Genomic DNA, 22,201 nt, shown 5'->3' on the forward strand with positions numbered 1-22,201 from the left:
TGGTTACTGGAATAGAGGTACCCTCAACAGAAACAGTTTAGAGGAGGGGCAGGTTTTCCAGTTAAAGGTGAATTTTGTTTTGGGCAGTCTAAAATGCCAGTGGGAACATCCAAGTGGAGATGTGACAAAGGGCAGTTGGTAATCTGGGTCAAGTTTTGCAGAAATCTGTATATACAGATTTGGGAAATTTACATAATCAGATCTATATGGATCTATGTGGTCTCATTGGTCTAGATGAGATGCAGAACAATATCTGGGGACCTTTTTCAGTTTCTTTTGACACTGAAAGAATACTAGTAGACCACTCAAGCTTTCAGTGTGTGACCAGCCCATCTTTTTTCCTCATACTTTTCCCAATGACATAAATTAATAAACAGATGAGATCACCAAGAAAGTATAGAGAAAAAGTGCTGGACACTGATATTGTGTAATACCAGTGTTTATGGGGTAGAAAATGGATCATGAACTGGAGAATGATCATATAGGTAAAAGAACTAGGACAAAGCAATGTCATGGAAGACAAAGGTGAGTAGGAAGGGGTGGTCAAAAGTGTCAAAACTACAGAAAAGTCAAGTAAGATGATGACAAGAGTTTAATGGAGTGCCTGACACATAGAAAGTCTTTAATAAAAGGCCACTGGATTAACCTTTTACCTTCAATGGGAATTTCAGAGAAACATGGTAAGTCTTACAGGAACTGAACAGTGAAGAAAGCAGAACCTAGAGAAAAATATACATTCAATGACTACAAAAGTCTAAATAAGAACAAAAGACAGCTGAATTCACGTTAAACACAATTACCAAGGTTTCGGACCTGAGGACTTCCTCTCCATAGGGGAAGGAGTAGTGTGGATACCTAATGTTAACATACAGGCAGGCAGGTGGATGGAGTTCAAGGACTGGAGTCGGAAAAATCATCTTTCCTGAGTTCAAATCTGGCCTCCAACACTTACCAGCTGTGTGACCCTGGGCAAGACACTTAACCCTGTTTGCTTCAGTTTCCTCATCTGTAAAATGAGAAGGAAATGGCCAGCCACTTCAGGATCTTTGCCAAAAAAGCCCCAAATGGAATTATGAAGAGTCAGATACAAATGAACAACAAATGTCACATCATACATTTGAGTAACGGCTGTGATCGACTTTGTCAATTGCCTTGCCTTTTTCTTAGTAAAAGGAAAGATTCTACTGGGGGCAATTGAAAAGAGATTGTAGAAGTTACATGAGGTCAGGAACACGATGTTTGTACACAATGAGTGTGTGCTGAATGAATCTTAGTGGCTGATTAAATTTAGATTAGAATGAAATCTGGTGTGAACAAATTTATTTATATACTACTTTTTATTTGTTAATTTTCTCAAATGTGTATATATTGTCCCCTTAAAAAAGCTGTAAGTCAGCTCTTTCAGCACAGAGACTTTTGTTCTTGTATTCCCCAGGTCATCTGGCACAGGACCGAGGCCCTACCATAAAGTATTCAATATCTTTGCTGCACTTTACAAGATCATAGAACTGGAGCTGGAAGGACCTCAGAAGCATTTAGAACAATCTCATTTTACAGATGAGGAAACTGAGTGAGGCCCAGATAGGTTAAGTGCCTTGCCCAGGGTCAAAGGTAATACAGATGATCTGCAGACATCTTGTGACTCAAGGCAGTGTTTTTCCCCCTGTACCATACTGCCTCATAATTTAATTGAAGAATGAAGGGGTGATTTGCTGACAGCCTTTACACCCTTAGTTGATATCCTCTATGAGGATGAATGGGGGGTGGGGGGTAGGGGGGTTGGGTATCCCGAGTCCAGATTATTAAAGCATTATATAAATGTCAACTAATACTATTTGCTAAGCACATAAAGAGAAAATATATAAAAAACTTGACAAGGAGCCACTGAGAGTTTCTTTTTATTATTTCCAAATCGATGATTTCCATACAGAAACCAAACAGCACTTCCCAGCCAGCGTGATTCCTCAGCCCTTTCGACGTATTCTGTCATTGGGAAGCTGAGCGGGACCCCACCGACAGGAAAACTAATGTCACCCCAACCTCCTTCACAGCTCCCCTTCCAATGTCACACTCAAACCCAGAAAAATCCATCATCAAAAGACCAAACCACAATACTCCAAAGGTCAAAGAAACATCACAAAAAGCTGGATGAACTAATTTTGGACCTCCATAATAGGTCCTAACCCTAGGTAACCCTAGTCTCAGGAGAGGTCATAAGCTATGCCCCTCTTCTGTGAACCTGGCTCTTTGGGAATTACTCTTCGCCCTTGAACTCTGCCCTACTGAAGGAGCAGACAGTTTCTCTGAGCCTGCTGAGCCCAGAGATGACATCTTAAAGCCTCAGAGACAAACACAAAGGTTCTGGTCCTTTAATTCTACCAGGCCACACCTGGCAAAGATCACTGCACGTTCCTGAGATACAGATTTTTATATAAAACCCAAACTGGGCTCCTCCCACCACCGGCTGCACAACTGTGATAGCCTGCAATCCATGACCTCATTGTGCCACTCACTTTGTCAAATTCACATAAACAACTTGAAGAAGATAGCTGAACACGAAACCCAAAGAATGAAAAACGGGGGAAAATTTCAAGTACGATAGCCTTATTAGAGAGACATTAGGCATTCAGTATAACAAAATTTAAGACAATTCAAGAGCTAAATTTGGTTCAATAGTCTTTTTCCTACCCTGACTTTGTAAATAAAAAAAAAAATAATAACATACACATAGTAAGTTGCAGTTGTGGGGGAAAGAATACCAATCAGAGAAAGAAAAGCTCCTCCTAGCCCAGTATGGCCATTTTTAGCACCTGGACTATAGGGGGAGAAGAGGTGGGAACAAAAGCTGCAAACTGGGAACCCCTGGAAGAGACACCTTGATGGGGAAGAGTTAGGAATCAGGGGAGCTAAAAGAGGATATCTTGGCCACCCTTAGGTGTCAACAGAGAGAGGCTCCAGACATTTATCTGACTAAAACTTGGGTCTCCTGTTATGGCGGGTCTCGTGCTTTTTCAGCCACCGTTCCATTAACTCTGCACTGGCTCTCTGGGAAGAAGAGCTCTTCAGTGCAAAATACCTGGACCTCTTGGGAGGGTCAGGGTCTTCCTTTGAGGGGGATTTTGGTGTCATCTTCCGTCGGCTTGGAATAATGTAGGGCATCTATAAGGACATAAGCAAAATCATCATTTTAAGGTTAGTATTGAAACTCAGTCACATTCTGTGCTCCATATTATCTAAGAACTTTGCCCAAATAATTTCACTCAATTGTTCATCAGGCAGAGAGGTGATTAGGGATTTCTGGCAGTGATTTAATTAACTGTACCTTCTACCTAATCTCAAATAATCTCCCCTCTGTCATCAATTTCTCCCACTTCACCTCCTAGCCATGTCCTCACAATGCTGACTCCGCTTTGGCCATCATCCTCACCTTAATTCCCCCAAAACCTTGGACTCTGCCCCTTGGGTGGCTGTTAATAGCCAGGGGCTCCCTGACTGCTCTCCCACAGCAAGAAACCACATCCCCACCAGTTGGTAGATTTGACTATCAGGTTCCAGCCATAACTAGCCCCCTAAGGGTCAGGAAAAGAGGGAACTACCCTGACTCCATTTTGGCTTCTACATGGACAAATCTCTGGTGCCACTCTGCTCCCAAGAATGACTCATCCTGGTCACCCACTGTTCCCTCCCCTGCCTAAGCTGTTCCTCAGCTGAATAAACCTGCCCACCTTACCCAGATCCTACCTCTAGAGCAGGCTGTGGGAATTCTCTTAGTCCTAGGCCTATAGATCTTCAGCCAGACTACTAATCTCCTGGCAGCTGGAATTGGAGAGAACAAGGGCCAGAACTATGAATTCCACGTCCCAACGAGGACTCTTGTTTCTTTAACCAAGACTAAGACTGGGACGAGGGTCTTGCCCCAAACCTCCCTGTGTCCTTCAGTTCCCCTCCTCTTGACCTCTTAAGCTTAACCAGGAGGAGGACAGTGGCTTGGCTCTAATATTCTGAGTAGCTTTGTCTCGTCTAGAATGACCCTCTCACTCCCCTCCTTTCCAGTTACCCTTTATGTATAGTCTTCTCACTTTAGAAGATAAGCTCCTTGAGGGCAAAGGCTATATTACTTGCATGTATTTGTATCCCAAGGACTTAGCAAACTGCCCTGAATAGTAAGCCCTTAACAAATGGATCTCTCTTAGAAAAAATAATAAGATTCATTTGGAAGAACAAAAGGTCCAGAATATCAAGGGAACTAATGAAAAGACATGCAGAGGAGGGTGGCCTAACCTTTCCAGATCTTAAATTGTATTATAAAGCAGCAATCATCAAAACTACTTGGTACTGGCTAAGAAATAGAGTGGTGGATCAGTGGAATAGGTTAGGTATACAAGACACAGTAGTCAATGACTATAGTAATCTACAATTTGATAAACCCAAAGATCCCAGCTTCTGAGATAAGAACTCAATATCTGACAAAAACTGCTGGGAAAACTGGAAAAGGGTAGGGCAGAAACTAGACGTAGACCAAAATCTCACACCATATACCAAAATAAAGTCAAAATGGGTCCATGATTTAGATATAAAGACTGATACTATAAGTAAACTGGGAGAGCAAGGAATAGTTTACTTGTCAGATTTATGGAGAACAGAAGAATTCATGACCAAACAAGAGATAGCCATTTTGCATTTCATAATGTTCTCTAATTTTGATTACATTAAATTGAAAAGTTTTTACACAAACAAAGCCAATGCATCCATGATTAGGAGGGAAGTAGAAAACTGGGAATTTTTACAACCATTATCTCTGATAAGGGCCTCATTTCTAAAACATATAGAGAATTAAGTCAAATTTATAAGAATACAAGTCATTCCCCAATTGAGAAATGGTCAAAGGATATGAACAGGCAGTTCTCAGATGAAGAAATTAAAGCCATCTGTAGTCACATGAAAAAATGTTCTAAATCACTATTGATTAGAGAAATGCAAATCAAACCAACTCCGAGGTTGACTGTAAGGGCCACATCACACCTATCAGATTGACCAAAATGACAAAACGGGAAAATGATAAATGTTGGAGAAGATGTGGGAAAATTGGAACACTAATGCATTGTTGGTGGAGTTGTGAAATGATCCAACCATTCTGGAGAGCAATTTGGAACTATGCCCAAAGGGCTATAAAAATGTGCATACCCTCTGACCCAACAATATCACAGTAGGTCTGTGAAAGAAAGAAAGAAGGACTTAAATGTACAACAATATTTATAACAACTCTTTTTGTGGTGGTTAAGAATTGGAAATTGAGGAGATGTCCATCACTTGGGAAATGGCTGAACAAGTTGTGGTATATGAATGTCATGGAATACTATTGTGCTATAAGAAATAATGAGCAGGCAGACTTCAGAAAAACCTGGAAAGATTTGTATAGACTGATGCTGAGTGAAGTGAGCAGAACCAGGAGAATGTTGTACACAGTAACAGCCACGTTGTGAGATGACTAATACTGATAGACTTAACCCTTCCAGCAATACAAGGATCTAAGACATCTCCAAAGGCCTCAGGATGGAAAATGCTCTTCACATCCAAAGAAAGAACTATAGAGCTTGAATGCAGATTGAAGCATACTACTGCTATTTTTTTTTCTTCTGTTGTGTTTTGTTTCCTCTTTCTGGTGGTTCCTCCTGTTGGTTCTAATTCTTCCTTACAACATGACTAATGTGCAAACATGTTTAATAGGAATGTATATGGATAGCCTACATCAGATTGTGCACTGTCTTACGGAGGGAGGTGGGGAGGGAGGGGAAGAAAAATTTAAAACTCAAAAGTTTATGGAAATAATTGTTGATAAATCAAAATAAATTAATTTTAAAAAATAGGTCTTTCATTCAACCCTAGCCCCAGATATTTCTCACTATGTTATATTGTCAGCCCTTATGTCCAAAGTAACAGCCTACTGGTATATGGGTGGGTCCCTGCATTGTCCAACACCTTCTGGCTCTGCCACTATTTCATATTTCTATGGGTCTCTTTTTCTAAGTTACATGTTGGCTGCAGTTCTCTCTTTTGCTTTTTTTTTGTTTTTTTTTTTGTTGGGTTGGGCCATGGGGGTTAAGTGACTTGCCCTGGGTCACACAGTTAGTAAGTGTTTTGTGTCTGAGGCCGCATTTGAACTCAGATCCTTGTGAATCCAGGGCCGGTGCTCTATCTGCTGCACTACCTAGCTGCCCCCCAATTTTCTCTTTTTTAAAATGAAAAAAATACCTCCAAGTTTCCTACTCAAAGGGCTCTTGTATGGAGGCAGAGCCAAGAAGGCGGAGTAAAAGTAGTGACTTGCTTGAGCTCTTCCCCAAATCCCTCAAAGGGCTCTTGTATCAAAATAGATACTACATGTCACATCCTTCGAAAAATTTAAGAAGCTAAATAAATATTAGATGTTGCCATTATTATTTTGGAGAAAGCATATTTGGGCCATGTTAGCACATCATTTAGATTCTCCAAATTCCACCCCTCCTTTAGGTCGAACCATCAGAAATCAAAGTATTTAGCCTTTGTTACAGCATGGCGTACTGGACTTGGGAGTCAGAAGATCTGGCTTACAATCCGGGCCTTGCCACACTTCCTAGCTAGGTGACTTACAAGTCATCCTCATTTGTAGGAAAGAACTATCTGTACAGTTACTTCAGGGCTATTCTGATGATTAAACTGAAACAAAAAAATGAATGCTTTTTAAGTCTTCAAGTGTTATTGTCTCTGTGTCAGTTATTATCATCATCTTCCTCCTCACCTCCAGATACCTTCAATGCATTTCAATTTAATATTAGGTACTTTTCCTTTTCAGAGAATTGCTATAAGAGCCATATGAATAGTATGGCTTTTTCCTCAAAAAGAAATGTCTGTTTAACAGTAACATAGTATATTCCTGCTTGAGTTTAGTTGGGGGGGAAGGTTATTTTAAGACAAATTAGATACTTTATTTTTATCAGCAAATGAAAACAGTGTTAGATATTTCACTTTTTTTGCCTCAGCTGCCAGGAAAAAGAGCTAGATTCAGAGTCTTTCAAGTATCTAGTAGCATCGACTCCTTCTGTTTTAAGATTATTTCTGTTCAGTTTTTATCCCTAATTGTTCTACCTTATTTTACTTTTTACTTTTCCCAAACTCTTTTTTATTTTTTTTTTAAATTTTTTTTCCCCAAATCCTTTTTTAAATGAAGGCAGGCCACAAATCTAACATTAATAAATCATGCATATCCACAGAGCAAACAATGCTGTTCTATACTCAAATGTAACCTGATAAATTCTGTGGACTGCCTGGTCAGCTAAGTATGCTTCCATGCTTTGTGAAATGTCTTAACGCATACTGTTTGACAGCAGAAAGCAGCACATAAATAATAAAAGTTTCTATTTTTTTTTGAGCCTAAAAAGGCCACTAAAAGGCTTGGTTCAAAGATATTAAATAAATGTAATCCAATGCCATCCTCTGTTAACAGTGATGATCTTGAAATAAAGCCTGATGGAATGGGAGCTCCTTCAGATTGAGTATTGTTTCACTTTTCTCTTTGTCTCCTCGGTACCTAGGACACAGTGACTGGTAGAGAGCAGGTGTTTAGTGAATGCACCTTGCTGACTAACTGTTAACCAATACAAATACTGCGGCTTGGTATCCATGGAGTGCTTAACATAACAGAAATAACTGTTGTTGGGTTTTTTGTTTTTTTTACTAATACTTTAACCTTACATTTTGGTAGCGATTACTTTTTATTAGAGTTTAAAATTTTACAGACATCTTGGGAATAATGTCAAATGACAGGCCTGCAGATGGCCTGCAAGAGAAGGAAATAAAAAGAAAAAAAGGGAGGATTACTGATTGATAGGCAGGCCAGAAGATGGACAAAAGAGTACACAAAAATTCCTCAGGTGGCAAAATCCAACTCATTTTAAACTCATAAACAACTGTCCCCGTAATTCCCATGACAGATTATTCCACATTTAGAACTAGTGAAAAATTGGTGCAGCTAAGTGGCACAATGGATACAGCACTGGCCCTGGAGTCAGGAAGACCTGAGTTCAAAATCAGCCTCAGACACTTGACACTTACTAGCTATGTGACCCAGGGCAAATCACTTAACTCCACTGCCTAGCCAAAAAAACAAAACAAAACAAAACATAAACTTGTGAAAAACCACCACTTTTCTCCTGCCTTTGTAACTTGAACCAATCTCTAATGCTTGGGACATTCTCCCTGAGATCTTTGGGATACCTGCCTGATCTAACATTTCCACTCTGGGCCCCTTATTGACTTTTATTAGCTCAGAGCTCATCTCATTAATCTTCAGGGATAAAATTATAAACCAGTATTCTTACTCCCTACCTCCACCTACAATGGTACTATGCTACTCATAAATAATAAAAATAATTTTAGGTGGTTCTAAGGTTAGGGTCCCGGATAGAGAAAAAGAACAATTTTTAAATCAAAGTCACTCTGACATACAGTATTTACATGTCTGCCTAATATTCTCTGTCTTAATCACTCTTACCTCTTCGATCTCAACAGGTTCAAGACACTGGGGTGTATTGTTCAAGGAGTTGTTCACAATAGTAGAAACTGGATGGAATGTAATGTTGTCTACAGGACGAATAACCTTCAGAGCTTCATAAATTGGGACCTCACCAAAATCCAGCCATTTAGCAATTGCTTCCTCACCATCCAGTAAAGCAGGCATCCTAGCCAGAATGGTAAATGGTAAAAAGAGAGGGAGACAGGATGTTGGACTCTTTTAAAGAACCACTCAAACATTACAAGGGAAAAAAAAAATGGTGAGTTACATTCAAGCTCCTCACTCAGCCTTCCTTGTTCCCTGTTGTCATGGACCTAAAGAAATATCAAGGAGTCTTCCTATATGGTGATCTTGTTACAATCTAAATTCATCATAAGGCAGAAGTGCAGCCTGGGAGCTTTTATAACAATCACATTTTAACACTTGCCTATAACAAAGTTCAATCATTAGACTCTAATGGCATGGGCAATATGATCAGTATGAATACAGTCAACTCAAAGGGTACTATAGAGAAAATCAATGCATTTGAAAAGAAAGATCAAGTAGACAATTCTAGCTTGTATTAAATAGAAGCCAGTGAGGTAACTTGCTTATTAATTATCAAGAATGGGCCTCATTAACTACAGAAGACTTGTAGTAGGAAAGATTCAGTCTCCTTATTTTATATGAAGGGCAAAATGAGCCACAGAAAGGAAAAGAGCTTGTCCAATGTCACAAAATGCATCAGGACTAGATCTCCAGCCCAACTCCCAGTTCATCGTCCTTTTTCTTATTCTATAACCCTTTAGAAGAGAGAACAGAAAAATAATTAGATGATAAATCTTGTGTCTCGATGAAGAAAGAAAAACTCCCTGATACTTTTGGTCTCCACTGGAAGATGCTTAATCGGGCCTCCTCACTTGCCTGTGATGAATGTCACTTAAGGCTTTGCAGGAGTCCACTGTGATGACAGTGTAAGAGTACAGCGGCTCGCCTCCATTTGGTGGCTGCCAGCAGTCAAAGATTCCAGCCATTGTTAGCAGCCTCCAGTCATCCCAGACTTCCTCATCCACTGAACGGCTGAAGAATGACTGGAAACAAAAGACAGAGGAAGATCCCAGAATCACACTTTTTCCTTCTGCCCATGGGGCACATTCTCCAACTAAAACAATGGAAACATTCGAGAAGGAATTCAGCCCATGTCTTATTTTCCATTTATATTCTTTTATCCCTATGAACAATAATTAGTAATAATAATAATAATACATAGAAGAGATCATATTTAGAATTAAGAGCCCTGGCTATTTATTCCTACCAATATTATAAACGCAGAAAACTCATTACAATTGCCATACTTACGTGTACATTTAATAAATATGTACTGAAGATAACGGAATGTAAAAGCATTTATTAAGCACTTACTATATGCCAAACATCATGCTAATGCAAATAGAAAAGTGAGACTATCCTTGCTCCCAAGGAGCACACAGACAAATTGGGCGAGACAACACATAAAGAACAGCTCAGTTCATGGCAAACAGAAAGGCCAGGTGGTACTTAGGCTGGAAAGGAAAAGTAGCAGAGCAGATGGTAAGGTCCTGAGGATCCTGGGAAGCAATAACAGGGCAGACAGTCCCTGAACAAGTAGTGAATGAGCTCAAGGGTCAGAGTGGAGGGGGACTCTGGGACACCTCCTGCAGAGGGGGGGGGAATCGAGTTTCAGCAGCCAGGTGAGAGTAGATGTCCAGTGTCTGGAGGACAATGGGGCAATTAGGAGGACCGGGAAGGGGAAGGTCTGTGGCTTCCCAGATGATGCCCAATAGTGCTGGTCCCGACGCATAGGCAGCCTCTTGGCAACCTGGGTTGGGAGAGGAAGCAAGCTAAAAATAATTTCTCCAGATATGCATCTCCAAGTTTGCAACTAAGGAAGTAGAAATTTAAAGGGATGGTCCCTTAAGGTCATAAAGTAAACTGTGGCTGTGATAGGAATAAGCCCTAATGACTCCTGACTGCTAGTTGTTTTAAATGGAATTATCATATACAACAATTAACCCAAAGAGAAGCAAGACTACATCCTGGAAAGAAAAGGCATTGAAGGGATTAAGTGATACATGGGCAATGTTTTGAACTACTTTTTTCTTCCAATCTCTGAGTATTCTTGAAGACTTATTAAGCCAGGGTCCTAATTAACACTTTTAACTACCATGGTAGCGCTTCTAGATGGAAGAAATAATCTTCGAAAAATTAACTGGCAAGGATCTGAAGGCTCAGTTATACAACTTGCTCCTTTACAAGATAACCATCCCTTGTCCCAATAGGCAGTAAGAGCAGAGCACCAGTGATTCTATTTGTGGCAAACAAAAAAAACAAAACCAAAAACAAACATCCAAAATGTTGATAGCAAGTCTAGTCACAAAGCATTAAAGTAAGGAAGTAAAAAACAACAACATTTTAGTCCCACTACTGGCGAGCACTTCAAGTATATGAGCAAGTTGCAAACTCCCAAGCATAGTTGCTAATTATAAAATGACATTAAATAGCTTTAGTCTGCTGACATATCACATAGGTGCAAGCACCCAACCACTTGTTGAACAGAGGCCATAAAGTGAAATAGCAGATTCAATTCAGCCAACATTTATCAAATACCCATTATACATAGAGTGTTGTGCGAACCAAGCAGGGTGATACAAAGATAAGTATAACATAGCACCTATTCAAATAAGGGGACACGATACACACACAAGTAACTGCAGTACACAGTAAATAAGTTTGTAAAAAGTATAAAGTGCTATTTGAAGTCCAAGGTTAAAAAGACTAGCCAATAACAAACAACTGAGATCCCAGGAGAGCTTTGGAGACCTTCATTACATCAGGGTATACTATCTTTCTATACAATTGCCTCAGTCTCTACATGTAAGGTTACTCTCCTTGTTATACAACAGGGGAGCTGAGGAGAGTGGATAGCAGACTCCCCCCAACAATGAGAAATCCAAAACAGAAAATGATACCACCTGAAGGAGAGTCAATGCTCCCAAAAGACAACGAAAGCAAACTAAATATATGAATCTGAAATTTAACACTTCAAAAAGGAAACTAAGCATTGTCTGTCTTATGAGCATGTTAACACAATACTGCTGAAATGTCTTGTTCAATTTCTTTTTAATATTCCGTTGTGTCAAAAGACTAATGATGAAGTATACTTCCCACCTCTTGTCAGAGAGGTGATGAATGACTTGACTATACTATATATCTGTTACAAGGGAAGGCTTCTACAATGGAAGGGAAAGAAGGGGGGAAGGGGCGAAAAGTTGATGGGTAGTGATAATGATGGAAAAAAAATAAAGGGCATCAATAAATCATTAAAAAATACACAGAAGAGAGAGGACATTCACAAAAGAACATAGACTGTAAGGCAATTTTGTTACTATCATGTGAATTCAACATATATTTAAACCCAAACTATGTAACAAAAATTTAATTTATATAAAACCCACTTTTCTGTCCTCCTTTGTATGTTGAAATGTTCATGTTTGTTGAACTTGGTAAGTTTACAGTAAAAAATAAAATAAATTTATTTATTTATTTATACCAAATAAATTAATTTGGTGTATGTCCTTACCAAATGCATTTGTCTTAAAAGGTAAGCTCCATAAAAGAAAAATGTCCTTTCTTTTATTAACTTGTTTCTGGTACCTGGAACCAGTATACTATTCCATATTAATTATAGCTACTTAATAAATGTTTTCTAATGAGTATACCTGTTCTGTCTTGATTTGGGGGAAGTAGATGAAATAAGGCTGCTTTTCTCCCCGAAACTGCTGCCACTCAAAAAACCCATCTGCCAGCACCACACATCGCCTGCCCTTTTCCAGAGGCACCTGAGAGAAGACCAGAATAAAACATATCACATCAGAGTTGTTGTTAGGTCAGAGAAGAGAAAAACAGGCCTACCTACAAGACAGGAATGATCATTGATCCAGAGTAGAAAGGATTGATACTGTAGATGCCAGCAAATTTCATTACACAAATTAATGCAATGAATCCTTAGTCCTTGAACCAAAACAATGCCAAGCCTTGTCATTTCACTTCGACATTCAACTAACAAACCATTTTTGTAATTTATGGGGACAGAAGAATAGAATGACATCCTCACTATCCCAAGATCCTTCCTCTTCCATGGTACATGAAGCACAGACATATACAATCAGCCTTCTACCTCTCTACAGAACAGCAGCAGCACAAGGCTAGTAGAACTGATACTACATGGTTAAGAGGAAAACAATGTTGCTGTTGCATTAAATTCACTGAATCAGATCGGTTAGAGGAGAATATCCTTCCAATCAGATCATGCAACAAGGTCTGGGCGTTTAATCATGAAGACATAACTTTGTCCCCACCGTGTGCTTCCAAATACATTGAAGGACTCTTGTCTGTGAACCCCAACTCTCAAGGGTTATTTATTGCCGTCACCTAACAGGTGGAGATCCCTTTTTTATTCACTTCTTCATCTCCATAACTTAAAAATACCTGTTTATTAATGTCACTGTTCCATCACTTACATTTTTCACTGTATCCTTCACCCACCACTCTCCCTCTCATAAAGCCATTCTTTTTAATAAGAAATTTGTAAAGGGAAAAAAAGGACCACAATACTAAACAACGCAGGTCCCTCACCTCTGCAATGAAACAGGTGAGGTCTTTTCATGGCTCCCCTTTGGGGACCAGCCTGGTCACTGCAGTTTCAATTATTTTGCTGTTGTTCTAACCAATTACATTGTTGGAGTCATTGTGTACACTATTTTCCTGGTTCTGCTCATTTTGCATCAGTTCATTTAAGTCGTTTCATGCTTCTCCAAATTCATCATTTCTTATAGCACAGTAATATTCCAGTATGCTCATGTACTACAATTCGTTGAGCCATTCTCCAAATGATTGGCATCTACTTTGTTTACAATTCTTCGCTTTCATAAAAAGTGCTGCTACAAATATTTTAGTGTATACTTTCTGTTACTGACATCCCTGGGGCACGTGCCTGGCAGTAGAATCTTCTAGGTCAAATTATACAGGCATTTTAGTTTATTTATTTTTGCATAATTCCAAATCTGCAACTTTCTAAGTCAATGATCTCCTTTTATTACCTTAATTAGATTTCAGGAATCTCCCTTTCATCTTATTTTTAAGTATCTTTGTTTGATAATATCTCTGGATATCTTTCTCTCTTTCCATTACGAAGACTGGTAACCACAAACCTCTGATCCTCTAACTCCAAAATACACCACTTCACAATTGCTGATTTCTGCCCAATATAATTGGCACAAAGCATTTCATACATCACCAGTACCTTCTTTAAGAAACTTGTTTGAAAGACACACTAATTTTACTTCAAAAGATTTTTAAAAATCCAAAAATGTTATAATCCTTTTCTGTTACAATCACGTAAATTGGCTCCTCCTTTCCAAAAGGATCTTAGGATGGTGCTTCACAACATTTTTCAATCTATCACAAGCATGGAGATGTATAAAACTGGTCTAGCACATACAGTGGAGTAAGAGGGGAGAGGGGAAGGGAATAAGCTTCTCAAAGAAATTTAATAATGAGGTCATTTAGACAATATGGTGGATGCAAACAGAGGCGTACAAAGCGATTCAATCAGTCGGATTCTAACATTAGAGCAACAGGGAGATAGGATCAGAGAAAGAAAGAGGAAATAAGGATGAAGTCCATGGGAGGTGTTCCCTGCAACAGCCCAGGCAGGAAAGGAGCTAGTTTATGACAACATGTGAAGAAGGATTTTGTTAATGAAATGATTGGAAAACACTGGTTTACAGTCAGAAAAGGATGATGACTGTAACCCTTTAAAGATGAATCCTTAATTTATTTCTTGGGCAGACAGGTGTAATAGATGGCTTCTGAAGGAACAAAAATGAGGATTCTCTTCTACCCCAAGAGAGTCATACCTACCTTGTATGACCGTCTCTCCATCATGGTTTCACTTCGACAGTTGCTAGTGCTGAACTGCATCTTTGAAGCATCAGCCTCTCTGAACCAAGACGGAATCAAGCCCCAGCGCATTGCGGCAATTACCCGATCACAAGGGTCAGCATCCTGTCATGGGAAACAAACAGGTAGCTAATCAAAAGAGGCTCATGTGCAATTTATCCTTTTACTTGACTTTCACTGTCTCTAACAAAGACAAACTGGACAAATGACTGGGAACTCTGGAAAATTAAGTTGGCTGTGGACACTTCTTGCTTCATATCCCTTTAAACAACTTGAACACAAAGAGATATAGGCAAGTTTTTAGAACTAAAAGATTCAGCTTCCAAGAAAAAAATGACTTACCAAAATTAGGATAAGCAATCCCTTTCCATTAGTCATGATACTTTCTCGTTATTAACATCAACAAACATTTATTGAGTGCCTGGAACGTTTTAGACCAAGTAACAGATGATCTAAAACACAAAGGGATAGTTTTTGCCCTCAAAAAATAAATAACAAAGCAAAGCAACATATGCTAAATGCTAAACGAATGGGATAGAAGATAGGAATGGAGAGTTAATCAGCAAGGGCTGAGACTGGTCCATGGAGGAGGTCCTTTCTTTCACTGATGTAGGTAGATTCAAGCTAAAAAAGCCTGAACAAAGTGGAGAAGGGGTTCCAGGTACAGGAAATAGCACAAACAAAAAACTTGTTTGTGAAAAACAGCATCAGTGTGGTGACAGCAGAAGCATCATGTGAGGAAATAGTAGGAAAAAAAGCTGGAAAGGCAGGTAGAAAACCAGTTTTTAAAGGGCAAACCAAGGTGTTTACCCTGTGGTAACTGGAAGGGAGTAAAAAAATTTTTTTTTCTTTTTTGCTAGGCAATAGGGTTAAGTGACTTGCCCAGGGTCACACAGCTAGTAACTGTTATGTGTCTGAGGACAGATTTGAACTCAGGTCCTCCTGACCTCAGGGCCAGTGCTCTATCCACTGTGCCACCTAGCTGCCCCGAGTAAAAATATTTTAGGAAAATTAATCTGACAGTGGTGTGCAGGCTGGACTGGACTGGACCAGGACAAAGTGGAAGCAGGTAAACTACTGCTGTAGTAGTTTGAATTCAAGGTGATGGGGACCTGGACCAAGGTTTTGTCTATTCTATTCCATCAGGAAGAAGCTTGTCTCCAGGTGAAATGGAAAAGAAGGAAAATATTTAGTGACAGATAAGATTTAAGGGAGAAGAAAATTATTCATTCAACAAACTTTTATTAAGTGTTTACTATGAATCAAGGATTACATTAGTCATCCTTAAGAAAAATGATAAAGGATTTCCAAGACTCAAGACTTTAGCATGATGGTCAATTTCAGTTACATACAAATATCCTGCTCCAAGTTTTAGCTTCTCTTTTGAGAAATTCCTTTTTTCTTTTTTTTTAAATTGCATCTGTGATTCGATCAGTAAAAGGAACTCCCAGGAAGACGATTCCTCTAACTCTTTCACTTACAGGCTTCGGGCACTTGAGAAAGCTGTGTGTCGCGTACGTGACTTGCCCAGGATCACACGAGCAAGAAGCATCAAAGACAGTACTTGAGTCTAGCTCTACAGGATGCCTCTCACTTCTTCCTTTTTATATCTTACATTCAGAATTATTTTTCCAATGAACTAATAGCCCTGGTTATACCATGTCAAATTATAGTAACTTCTAATCACATTTGCAAGACTAAAATATCTCTCTAATACAAATAAAATATTTCAGGGATCTGTGTTAATTCACTATAAATCTATGCACGGAACACACTATGAGCTTTTGCTTCTGTCTATAAGTAATTATACTGGACTAATCTAAGTGTTGACTATTAGTGCTGTCATCTCATGGGGAAACCAAATAGGAAACAGCTGCATAAAGTTGGCTCTCTGAAAACTACAAGGTGCAAATACTGAAAATACCTTTTGTATTCATCGTCTTTTCTCACTTCCCCTTTGAGCATATGACATGAACAGCCAGTTATGTGGGCAGTGAGGCAGGTAAATGAAAGAGGAATTGATTTCAAATACAGGGGTTTCAAATGCAAATACTGCAATCTGTGCCTACCCCTACTGATGTGAGCTACGGAACCACTGAAATTTCTTAAATTTTGCTCTAAGCTTTGGCAAAGCTGTTTTTAAAGCTCAAATATTAATCAAAATGAGTCAATTTCTTATGACATTTTTGTCATGACCTGAAATAGATGGGGGGGGGGTAGTAGTAGAATTGCAATGTCCTTTTGTTGGAACCTAATAACAGTAAGTTCAAACAACCAAACAATGATTGCTCTGGGTTCCACCTTTTGCTTGCAATCTGCCTGCTCTGCCCATTGCATTTGAGAGGAAGGTGGCTCAAACAGTTGGCCTAAAAACGAAACACCTGAAAACACTCCCACAAAGCAGGCTGACTTGTCCTTACTGCCTCCAACCCCCTATGCCTCAGATTTCCCCCAAGCAGCAGGCTTTATGACCCTTCTCTTAAAGGTTGCCCCCTGGTACTCTTATTAAATCAGCAAGTACATAAGTCTAGTAACCAAGCAGCACATATTCATGCAACCAAGGATAATGTACCCAGGGAGGCAGAATCATATTGGAATTTTGCTTTGTAGAATTAATGTAACCCTGGGTAATCTTGATATACTGCTGCCTTCTTCAGAATACCATAAAACAATACTCTTAAGGCTTTATCCTAAAAGGACTTGATGTCTCCAAAAAAGTTACTGGGAAATTACTCATGTCACAATAAAATGTTTCAACTTTTTAAATGGCCTTAATAAAATGATTTCTGAATTAGAAGGATCAAGTTAAAATATTTTGGAATACCATTCAAAATACAGTGGTACTCTTTAAAAACAGAAAACAATGAGGATATTTCTTTTTCTTTTTTTGAACACAGGTGTTCATTATGGAGCAAAGAACAATAATTTGTCATTTCCCTTCTAGAATGTTATTGTATTACAGTACACAAACAAAACAATCTTTAAGGTGCTAAGACAACTCAAATAATTCTTAACTAGTCCAGGAAACAATGTAGGGAGATGATTACTAGAACCACAAATAATACAAGTACACTTTGGAATGCTGAACTAGATTCACCTATTTTAATCGCGTATATAACAAAGAAATGCAAAAGATGTGTTAAAAATGAAGAACTTTTAGACATATAAATATGCTTACAAAACATTCAAATATAAGGATAACTAAACACTAGAACAAAAAAAATTTCATGCAAAATGAAGAATGAGCTATCCAAATGAGAATACATCTTATTGCTATTGTCTGGAAGTTAGCACAGTACCTGGCACATAGGAGGCACTTAATAAATGGTTGTTGATTTGTCTTCTGAAGTACAGACACTAGCGAGACATCTGCTTTTGACTCAGGCTTTTGTGGTCTCAGTAGAGACTAACACATAGTGGGGAAAGCCTGTACTCTGAGATGAGGTTTCTAAACCAAGTCAGCAGGATGAGACTATAAAATAACTACTGAACATCACAAAGTCTAACATGATGGACTGAATGCAGGGGGAGTAGTTACCTTTTCAAAATGTAATCGAGACAAGAGCACTGGGCTGTTGGACTGGGGACTTTTGTTGTAGGAGGGGAAGTACTTATCTTCATCCTTCCAATCTGGCAGCTGTTCCTGTCCATAGCTGTCAATGTAACTACATGCTCTCCTGACAGTCTCTACAGGTAAGTGGCAGGATGTTCGACCACACATTCTCTAGCAATGCTTCTCAAGCCCTTTAAAACAAAGATCAGGTGAAATTACATAAAAATCACGGAAGACATTTGTGAAAGCTGCCTCACAGCATACTTCAATGGGTCAATGATCTCCCTGAGGGGGTGATTCCCCCCAAAGGTGCTGATCGCAACCCATCCATACATCTTCCTTAACCAAATCCCACTACAGAACCTGCACAGGTTTTTTAATGATTACACAGGTGCCACTGCAGCACTTAGCCTTTCCATTTGACTGGCCCACCTCTTTTTTGGAGAATGTAATTTCCTGGATGATATATTTTATGCCATTTCTGCACAGATCTTATTCAATGACACGCTACCTATACCCTCTATGTGGCTTTCCATTGCTTCTCTGGGTCATCGGAAATTCTGCTTCTTCAAAAACTGTGACGTTGTAGGATTTGTTGCCAAACAGCATTACTGGAATACTGATCTTAAGAAAGATATTGTCCTTGTTTTGAAGGATCAAGAAACTAGCTGAGAGTCACTCACAGACTTCAAACCCAGATCTCTCCAGACTCCAAGTCTTGCACTCTTTCTAGGTTATATTTCCCAAATAATAGGCCCCATTTCTTTAGCTATATCAAAATTCAATTTCTACCTAACTTGACCTGATTCTCCCAGCTAGACATCTCCCAACGTGTGTAGTGGATACAACACTTAGCTAGTGTATCTACCGGTTCCTTATCCTCTCTGTGCCTCAGGGGCTTCAACTGTAAAATGGGGTGCACGGGCTGTCCCCTCAAAATCTACCATGGTCCTCCCCTCAACTCCTACATACTTGGTATTTTTCCTATTTGAAATTCTACTTTGTGTCTGACGTGCACCCAACTTCCACCTCTGAAAGGTCAGGATTTCCCCGTGCACCCCCACAACATCTCTTGTGGGGTCCTCTACTCCGCTCATGCCATTAATATTTGAGGAATGCATGACGTTTCTGAGGATGCTCTGGACCCAGAGGCTGGGAACGTGGGGCTCCCCTTGGCAAGGTCTTCTCTGCCCCACCCAGGACTTCTCTTTTTATTCCCCACTCCTCTTAACTTCCTTTCCCCTTCTAGGTGAGACGGTGGATGGAGGGCTGAGCCTTAAGTCAGGAAGACCCGAGTTCGAATCCAGCCTCAGACACTTACTAGCTGTGTGACCCAGATCAAATTCCTTAATCTCTGCCTGCCTCAGTTTTCTCCCCTGTAAAATGGGGCTGATCACAGCACCCAACTCCCAGGGAAGTAGCGAGAGTAGGAAGAAAGCTGGCGTACAGCAGGCGTTCAATAAGTGCGCTCGCTCTCCCTCCCCCTCCCTGCGGTGGTTCGGCCCGCCTTTGGCCCCTCCCCCACATGGGGTGTTTCTCCCCACCCCACCCCACACACACGGTGGGGGCCTCGGCTCCCCGCCCGCTCTCCAGGCCCGAGCGCGCCGCCGCCTCGCACAGCCAGGCCCGGGAGCCCCGGCCGAGCCCCTCACCTCGCGCTCCAGCCGCTCCCTGGCTCTCGGCGCACGCCTCGATCCGCTCGCCTTCCCCTCCCGCCTCCCTTCCTTTCCCTCCACTCCCCTCCCACGCACAGCCCCGCCCCTCCCCCTCCCTACCCGCCGTCACGTGCCGCTTCCTCCCCTTCCCTCCCCCCTCTTCCGCTGCTCGCCCCGCGGTCACGTTCCTCTGCGCCTCACTGCGCATGTCACGCTTTGCGGCCTAGCTCTCCGGGGAGGAGGGGGAGAACAGAGGAAGGGGAGGAAGAGCAGACGACGGGAGCGGAAGAGGCGAAGGAGGAGCAGGGGGGAGGGGAAACTGAGGGAGGAGGAGGAAAGAGGGGAGGAGAGGAGGAAGGAGAAAAAGAAGGAAAGGGGAGGGTGGGAGTCTGGGTGTCCTTCCGGGCAGGCTCCCCGCGCTCCCCCAGGCTGCGCCCGCACTTTACCAGCCGCAATCGGCAAAGAGTAAGACAGTCCCCCGGCCTGGGCCGCAGTGCTGCCGCGGAAGCGGGAGCCTGGGCTAATCCCTTCCAGGTTTTGGGACCGGGATTTCCCCGACCACTGAAGGGTTGGACCAAGGTCCCTGATTGCTCCAAGTGGATGATCCTGCTCCCTCGCTCAGAAATGAAAAGGATGCTGGGAAACTCTCGAGCTCAGTAACCATAGTAACACTCGCCCAGGCATTGGCTAGGTTTGTCGTGTTTGTTGCAGCATCAATTCAGCTCACACTTGATTTTTGTTTCACCTTCCAGCAGCACTTCATTTGATCATTTGAGCACCACCAGCTTCCCGAACAATTAGTAAAACGGTAACTAGCTTTGCTGGCCACCAGTGGCTACTTCCTTACTGACCTGCACTTTTGGTAGATATTTCCACCTGAGAACTGGAAAGAGAAGTCTGTTAATCACCAAAGGGCTCAGGTGGTAGGCAGTAAGACCAGACTTACCTAACTTCCTTTTTTATGGTTATGAAACTGTTCAGATAAGGGTAAAGCATACATAGTTTACCCAGATTAAACAAAACCTCTCAAATAGTATTCTTAGAGACATGCACTATACAGTAGTTACATGGATTTGGAGCTAGATGAATTGGTGGACACCAAATAGTTATTAATGATTAGAATTCAAATAGGAAGGTCATTAGTGAAGTGCCCCAGGGACAGGTGTTTGGCTATTCCTGTTTAATATCTTTTTTATTAATTACTTGAATAAAGGCAGAAAAGACATCCTTACCAGATTTTCAGATGACTCAAAGCTTTTTAAAAGGGGGAGCTAACACATGGGATGACCATACAGTACAAATAGATGATGACAGAATAGAAAGTTGGGCCAAATTGAAGATGAAATTTAACATCTTACAAGTAACTAAGCTCACAAGTAGCTAGAAAGCAGCTCCTCTGAAAAATGTCTGGGGGTTTTAATAAGGTTATCTGACAGTCAAATAAGCTGGTGTAAAATAAGGCAACTGCAAGAGAAGGGTGGGTGGATAGAGAACCTGCCTTATACCAGAAAGACCTGAGTTGAAGTCTAGCTTAAACATACCAGTTCTGTACCCCTGGGCAAGTTACTGAACCTCTCAGTAACTATGATGACTTTCTCAGAATGAAAATTGCCCGTCACTAAAACTGAATAGTTGACCATCTGCATTGGAAAAAGGGAATTTCTTCAATGGGGGTACGACACAGCAGTGAAATCTTATTGTGTCCAGGTGTGTCTTATTGTGAAATATTGTGTCCAGGTGTCACATTTCAGGTAGCACACTGACAAACTGAAGAATGTCCCGAGGAAGATGACCACGATGAAAGGCCTCAAGATCATGCCACCAGAGTCAGTTGACAGAGTTAGAAATGTTTGGCCAGGAGAACAGAAGGGACAAATATGATAGCAGTCTTCAGGGGGGGAGAAAGGCTGTCATCAAGAAGAGGGATTAGACAATGCTGCTTGTCCCCAGAAGGAAGAAGTAGGAACAACGAGTGAAAGTTACAGAAAAGTAAATTTAGTTTTGAAATAAGAAAAAACTTCTTAATAACTGGAGCAATCAAAAAAGGAACGAGCTGCCTTGGGAGGGGGCAGAGTCCTGCTCCAGCTGAAGAGCATCAGACAAAAGCTAGATGACCACTGGTCAGGGGTATTGTAAAGGGGATTCTTGTCCAAGGATGGATGGAATTATATGTTACCCGAGGTCCCTTCTAACTCTTGAGATTGCGTGACCTAAGACAAAATTAGGGGTACTTACAGATCATCAGTACCTAAATAATAGCTTGGAATGGGGTTGTATCATGACTGCTACTTGATAAATATTCTCATTATCTAATGAGAATCCTATGAAACCATATCAAGAGCCTAGAGAAGAATTGGTTTTTAGGGTCTCTTTAGGATATTTTTTCTCTAGTGAAAACTTTTAATGTATCAGGATACAGACTGGAAGCTCCCTTCAAGGAAGCACAGTAATATAAGCAGGGTAGAT

The 22,201-nt window shown here is 40.7% G+C and overlaps 1 protein-coding gene across 2 annotated transcripts; it reads right to left on the minus strand.

The window, feature by feature from the left end:
• Positions 1 to 1,882: 1,882 nt before the first annotated feature.
• HMCES (5-hydroxymethylcytosine binding, ES cell specific) lies at positions 1,883 to 20,202 on the minus strand. Of its 2 annotated transcripts, none has more exons than XM_027863916.1 (7): positions 20,182 to 20,202; positions 18,066 to 18,271; positions 14,489 to 14,632; positions 12,286 to 12,405; positions 9,452 to 9,618; positions 8,528 to 8,714; positions 1,883 to 3,159 (listed from the first exon to the last, which is right to left on the minus strand). In XM_027863916.1, exons 2-7 carry the CDS (start codon positions 18,246 to 18,248, stop codon positions 2,971 to 2,973), a joined length of 990 nt encoding a protein of 329 aa, XP_027719717.1. In that variant the 5' UTR covers positions 18,249 to 18,271; positions 20,182 to 20,202; the 3' UTR covers positions 1,883 to 2,970. The 2 variants fall into 2 exon arrangements, with proteins under 2 accessions (XP_027719717.1, XP_027719715.1); XM_027863914.1 differs by lacking the exon at positions 20,182 to 20,202 and adding an exon at positions 19,733 to 19,821.
• Between the last annotated feature and the right edge of the window lie 1,999 nt (positions 20,203 to 22,201).

The sequence above is a fragment of the Vombatus ursinus genome, unplaced genomic scaffold (assembly GCF_900497805.2).
Source record: "Vombatus ursinus unplaced genomic scaffold, bare-nosed wombat genome assembly UNPS02014773.1, whole genome shotgun sequence".
Classification (NCBI taxonomy): Eukaryota; Metazoa; Chordata; class Mammalia; order Diprotodontia; family Vombatidae; genus Vombatus; species Vombatus ursinus.

What these genes read in the sequence shown, in the direction of transcription:
- HMCES (XM_027863916.1), bottom strand. Translation starts at nt 18,248, where the DNA reads ATGTGTGGTCGAACATCCTGCCACTTACCTGTAGAGACTGTCAGGAGA. An exon ending in CTCGATTACATTTTGAAAAG is followed by an intron (nt 14,633 to 18,065) that starts GTAACTACTCCC and finishes TTCCCATGACAG; the next exon opens with GATGCTGACCCTTGTGATCG. An exon ending in TTAAGTGACATTCATCACAG is followed by an intron (nt 8,715 to 9,451) that starts GCAAGTGAGGAG and finishes CATTCTGGCTAG; the next exon opens with GATGCCTGCTTTACTGGATG.